The sequence below is a fragment of the Chelonia mydas genome, chromosome 9 (assembly GCF_015237465.2).
Source record: "Chelonia mydas isolate rCheMyd1 chromosome 9, rCheMyd1.pri.v2, whole genome shotgun sequence".
Classification (NCBI taxonomy): domain Eukaryota; kingdom Metazoa; phylum Chordata; order Testudines; family Cheloniidae; genus Chelonia; species Chelonia mydas.
The window spans coordinates 57,592,676-57,598,675 of NC_057855.1; the positions used below are offsets into that span (position 1 = coordinate 57,592,676).

General features: G+C 48.4%; 1 protein-coding gene across 2 annotated transcripts in view; it reads left to right on the plus strand.

The window, feature by feature from the left end:
- LOC102946615 (protein eva-1 homolog C) overlaps positions 1 to 4,161 on the plus strand; it is a 52,799-nt gene extending 48,638 nt beyond the window's left edge. For both annotated transcript variants that reach the window (XM_027818614.3, XM_007056241.4), the window contains one exon: positions 2,565 to 4,161. In XM_027818614.3, the coding sequence (XP_027674415.1) occupies positions 2,565 to 2,950 (386 nt within the window). In that variant the 3' untranslated portion in view covers positions 2,951 to 4,161. The remainder of the gene's footprint in view (positions 1 to 2,564) is intronic.
- The last annotated feature ends 1,839 nt before the right edge of the window (positions 4,162 to 6,000 follow it).

The following is a 6,000-nucleotide window of genomic DNA, read 5'->3' on the forward strand; positions in this document are numbered from 1 at the left end:
TGGTTTACCTAAGTTATTGTTCTTATTGGAACAAGGAGGTTAGTCTGGCCTCTGATTGATACATGGCTAGATTTACCTCGCTGCACCTTCTCTGTGAGTGACTGCAGTGTGAGCTAGAGGAATGAGTCCCCTAGACGGGGGAGGGGGGGAAGCAAATGAGTACAAAACAAATCTGGTCTATTTCTTGTTTTGATCCACTCTATCTATCTTTTACATCTTTGGCTGGCAGCAGATGGTGCAGAAGGACTGCATGCCATCCGCATCTCATGGCTGCTCGGCAGAAGATGGTGCAATACGACTGCTAGCCATCCTCATCTCTTGCCTGCCCAGCAGAAGATGGTGCAATATGACTGCTAGCAATCCATATCGCCTGCCTGCTCACCATAAGACGGTTCAATAGGACTGACTGCAGGACTAAAGAGAATGACCTGGTCAAGTCACTCCAAATTTAGTCCCTGCGCCCATGTCTGCCCAGGCGCTCCTGGCCAATGTGGCCAGGAGCACCTCGGACATGACGATGATGGCTACCAGTCATATTGCACCGTTTGCTGCCAGAAGGCAATGGGTTGCTGCTACTGTGTAGCAATGCAGTACTGCGTTTGCCAGCACCCAGGAGACATATGGTGACGGTTACCTGAGCGGGCTCCATGCTTGCCGTGGTATGGCGTCAGCACAGGTAACTCAGGAAAAAAGGCGCGAAACGATTGTCTGCTGCTGCTTTCACGGAGGGAGGGAGGGAACGGGGGCCTGATGATATGTACCCAGAACCACCCGTGACAATGTTTTAGCCCCATCAGGCATTGGGATCTCAACCCAGAATTCCAATGGGCAGCGGAGACTGCGGGAACTGTGGGATAGCTACCCGCAGTGCAACACTCCGGAAGTCGACACTTGCCTCGGTACTGTGGAAGCACTCCCCCGAGTTAATGCACTTAGAGCATTTTCTATGGGGACACACACACTCGAATATATAAAACCGATTTCTAAAAAACCGACTTCTATAAATTTGACCTTATTCCGTAGTGTAGACATACCCATAGAATCATAGAATATCAGGGTTGGAAGGGACCTCAGGAGGTCATCTAATCCAACCCCCTGCTCAAAGCAGTACAACAAGCTGTGTATTTCACCCTGCTTGCTGCGCCACTGTGATGGGATCCCCAGGGTGCAGCCTGTGATGGTGGGACTGCTGTGCCCCCTGAACACTCTCCCAGCCCGGGCTGTCTCTCTCACAGTGCCTTGCAGGTGACAAGCAGCAAGCCCCTCCAGGCACTGTGATCACTCATCATAATAGCATGTGAAGCCCCACTCCCAGCTATATTACATGAATACTCCCAGAGCCACTCATGAATCACATAGGGAAAGGCACCAGCCCAATCCTCCCAGCCTTGCACCTCAGGAAATATACCGTCTTGCTTTGCTCAAGAAGAACAATGCAGATTTATTAATTGGTTCACCACTTCATCAATGGAAAGTGGATATACACCAGCCTTTGCAAAACATGAGCAGATTTGCCACACAATTCATACAAACTCACTGGCAAAGATAAACAGTAAAACAAATGTATTGACTACAAAAGATAGATTTTAAGTGATATTAAGTGATAGGCAAAAAGTCAGAGTTAGTTACCAAAAGAAAAGAAAATATAAGCACACAGTCTGAACTCTCAACCCCATTAGACTGGGCAACATCTAGATTAAGCAGTTTTTCTCACCTCACTGGATATTGCAGTCCTTAACATACAGATTTGTCCCTTAAATCTGGGCCAGTCTCCTCTGTTGGAGTCTTCAGTTTTCTTCTCAGTGTCTTTGTTGCTTGCAACATAGGTGGGGGCAGGAGAAAGGCCCAGCATGGGCCTGCTATGTTCTGCTTTATACCCTCAGTCCCATGTGGTTGGGGAACACTCAAGTCCAAGCATGTCTGGTGGGAATTGCTGAGTCTCCAAGGCAAGGTTGAGCAATTCCCCTGGTGTGGCCTCATGCAGGTAAGTCACTGAATTGTAGCTGCCTTGTTGGACAATGGCTGTTGATGGGTTGTTTCACACCCCGCCCGGGCGTTGGTTACTTTCCTTGGTGTTGCCTCTGGGAAGCTAATATCTGGCTGATTCCCCAGTTTACAGCATGTTTTAGTGACAACCATACAACACAATTCTCATAACTTCATATGCATTAATGATATACATATATGGATAGATAAATGACTTTCAGCAAATCATACCCTTTCCCCTGATACCTTACAAGGCATGTTTTATATGTAAGATTCTGATTATATAAAAATGAGGAATATGGGGATTACAGGACACTCCCCCAAGGTATAGAATGTCACACTCTCCTAATTCCATAATATGTTATCATGGGGAACAGGGGAGGTTCCTTCCTGACCCCTATACTATGAAGAATGAGGATTGAGGGCCCTTGTTCTTTTACATCCCTTCTTCCCACTTGCTCTCGTGCTTGCTCAGTAGGGCTACAAGACTGGTAGCTCATTGCTAAGGAGAATGATGCCTGTTGCTCTTTAGGAGTAATTCATATTCTCTTCTGACGTGTTTGCACTTCTCTCCTTAGGTGTCCCTGAGAAAGTGGGCCTCTATTTTCTGTGTGGGGTTTCCGGGGGCCTGGTGTTCCTGCTTTGTATCTTCAGCCCCAAAATGGCCTTCATACAGGACATGAAGGAGGTCTTAAAGGACTCAAAAGTGGGGAGCAGCTTAGAGCTGAGCCGGGGCAAGTTACAGGATGACCACAATGAGGATAACCACAACGATGACAGCTCCTCAGACTCCTCGTTCCGCCACCTCAGCCGCACCTACCATGCATCCAACATCTTCAGCCCGGAGCTGACCGCAGCCCTGGAGGGTGCTGCTGAGCACAGGGCCCACGAGGGAGAGGAGATCTGGATGCTCAAAGAGTCCAGCCCCTATGCTATTCACAAACTCAAATCTGCTACCAAATGAGAACAAGGAGCAGGGGCCACCCATCAGAGCAATGAGCCAGCACTGGCTCCACATCAGCAAGCAGCTCTTCCTGGAGTGGGGGCGGGGTGGGAAGGGAGACAATTTTCATCTCTGGGGACCCAAACTCATAACAGGCTTAGGTCATGTGCAACGAGTATGTTGATAACAGTCTGATCCCTGACAGAGATTTGCATGACTCAAACAAAGCTAGGCAAACTAGTATACATTCTGTGAACGCCATGTAATAACTTTCCTGCTATAGAAACCATAGATTCCATAATCAGTATTTATATCACACACAACAGAAGCATATTTGTTACGATTGGCAGTCTCTGCTCAAGAGGCGAGCTGGTTGGAGAAATGTAGACATAACCATATTCATCAGAATATACAGTTCTGTTGAAAGCAAAACATTTCACAAAATTGGGTTGAATTCTGCCTGAACTTTGTTTAGGAAGAAATACATGGGGGAAAACGGATTCGAACAATGTTGAAATGACCTGTACCAACATTTTCAGAATGAAACTTTTTTGATTTTTTTGTTTTGAAACAACTTTTAGTTTCAATTTTTTTGCATTTTGTAATAAATACAAAATTTTTATAATACAAAATGAAAAAGGTCAAAATTGAAACAATATGTTTCGGATGTCCCCAAATGAAATATTTTTTGGAATGTTCCTTTGCAGAAAACATTGAGATCTTCAGTTTAGGAAAAACAAAAATTGTGAAATCTCAAAATCCTTCTGTCCTCCCTGAGATCCTGGTTTAAAACAGCAGGGAGTGCTGCAGGGCAGGATTGAATGGGATTGTCTGTCATTTCAACTGGAAGTTCTGACTCGGAGTTACCCTGGTTTGGTTACCAAGAAGAATCCAGAAGTGGAAGCCTTGCATTGTCATTACAGTTGGGTGTTTGTAGGGTCAGTGAACTATCTCAATAATATCAAGCAAGAAATCAGACTGGTACATTATGTGGTGTTTTGTCTGATTTCTTGGTGACATGTGACTAATTTTAGCCAATTAATGATGCAGTTCATACTGAATGCTCTGCTTACTCATGTTGTGTTGCAGTCAATTGCTAACACTCAATTACTGTTAATTTCTTGTCTATAGGCCTATTTATAAGGCCCCTTTATCCTCCTTTTCACTCTTTCCTGTCTTCTGTTTTTTATTCCAGTTATGTCATTTTACATTACAATTCATGGTCAATGTTCCTTAATGATATGTGATAACATTGTGTGGATAGAGAGCCAAGGAGATCAGAGTCTGTTTTTTGGCGTGTATGGGAAAATCAGTAAAGATGCATATTCTAAGTAAAAATGAGAGAGAGAAAGGGAGGAATGAGTAAGACAGACAGTGCTGTGTGAGGCACTGGACTAGAACAGAGGTGGGTACGAGAGGTCAGAGCTGTGCAAGGTCCAGTGCTTGAATTAGCAATGCTACAGACAAGGTTGAGTGTACTAGGAACAAACAGGGGTCAGTACCACCATGTTGCGCGACGGACACTTGACAAAATTACCTGACTTAGTGACTGACATTGGCGGAGGGTTATGTCATTCAGTCATTCAACCTGTAAAATAGCGCACACAATTTTCCACACTGAAAAAAAAACAGTAACCTAGTATGGGAATGGGTTTTGAAGCAGCCGTGTAACATTACTGGCCTTTGCTCTAATCTTCAGGGGGTTGATTCAGAGCCGCCTGCAAGGCCTTGGAGTGGAAACCAGGCAGTGCAATGGGCAGGGCCGTCCCTAGCTATTCTGGGGCCCTACGCAACCCCCCCGCGGTGTGTGTGTGTGTGTGGCCCCAGGCGTCTGTGAGGGGACAGGGCTGGCTTGGGGGGCTGGAGGGAACCAGCCCCCAGCACTCACTGGCGGTGAGGCTGGGGCCAGGACGCTGAACTTCCCGCCACCGGTGAGTGCAGGCCCACCCTTACTCCTCAGGGGCTTGGGGGTGGGGCTGGGGTGGGAAGAGGCGGGGCTAGGGCAGAGCAGGGGCAGGGGCCATGGGGAAGAGGTGGGGCAGGGGCTGGAGCAGCACGCAGCTGCGCAGGGCACTAGGAAATTTAGTGCCCCACATTTCCTGGTGCCCTATGCAGCTGCATACTTTGCGTATGGGTACAGATGGCCTTGGCAATGGGGTCTCCCCTTGGTTTGGGGGATGAACCCCTTGTGAGCTCATAAAGGGACAGTGCCCCCAGTTGATTGCCTTGATTCACAGCAATTCACATGCAGATAAACCCAAGCAGCCCAGTTCTCATTTCAAAGTGCCTCTTGAAAGGTGCAGCCAGCTCCTCGCTACTCCCTGGGGAAGTGGAGATTGACACAGTCTCAACACTTCTGAGAACTGCATGAAATATTTGGCTGGTGCTATTTAAATGCGGAGGGGGATTTTAACGCAAACAGGGCCTGGCCAGGCATAAGGAAAGACCCCTCTGCGAGATCAGCTCCGTGCACTGCCATGAGATCCCAGGCCAGCCCGCAGGAGAGCGGCCCCCAAGGGGGAGCATTGGGGAAGGCTGGATCTTGGCACAGCCAAGAGGCCCTCTCCCCTCTCCATGTTCCCAACCCCCTGATTTACCAGGAAAGGGCAGGGCTCTGCGGGGCGGGTGCTAGGCGCTGGCACTGCTGCTGCACCCCATTCTCGCTGACTCTGGGTAGCTATGGGGCACGCCCCTAGGAGCCCTGTGGCAATTTAAAAGGGCCTGGGGGCTCACAGCTACTGCCACTACCGCCAATAGGCTGGGAGCTGCAGAGTCAGCGCTCAGGGACGGGGGACAGAGGCAGCCTGCAGAGCCACCTGGCCATGCCTCCGCCAGCAACAGCAGGGATGGAGAGCCACTTGTGGGGAGCCTCCCAAGGTGAGCGCCCCCATGGACCTCAACATTTTTACCAAGGACACTTGTGTCCGTGTATGGTCACATTGCCGACCCCTGGGAACAAACTGGCAGATGAAGTTTTGCCTTCTTCTGTCCCCAGCTGTTGTTTTCTGTCCCTCAATTTCAGGAAGACCAGCTATTGCCCAAAAGAAAAATCACACCCAGAAATACCAATA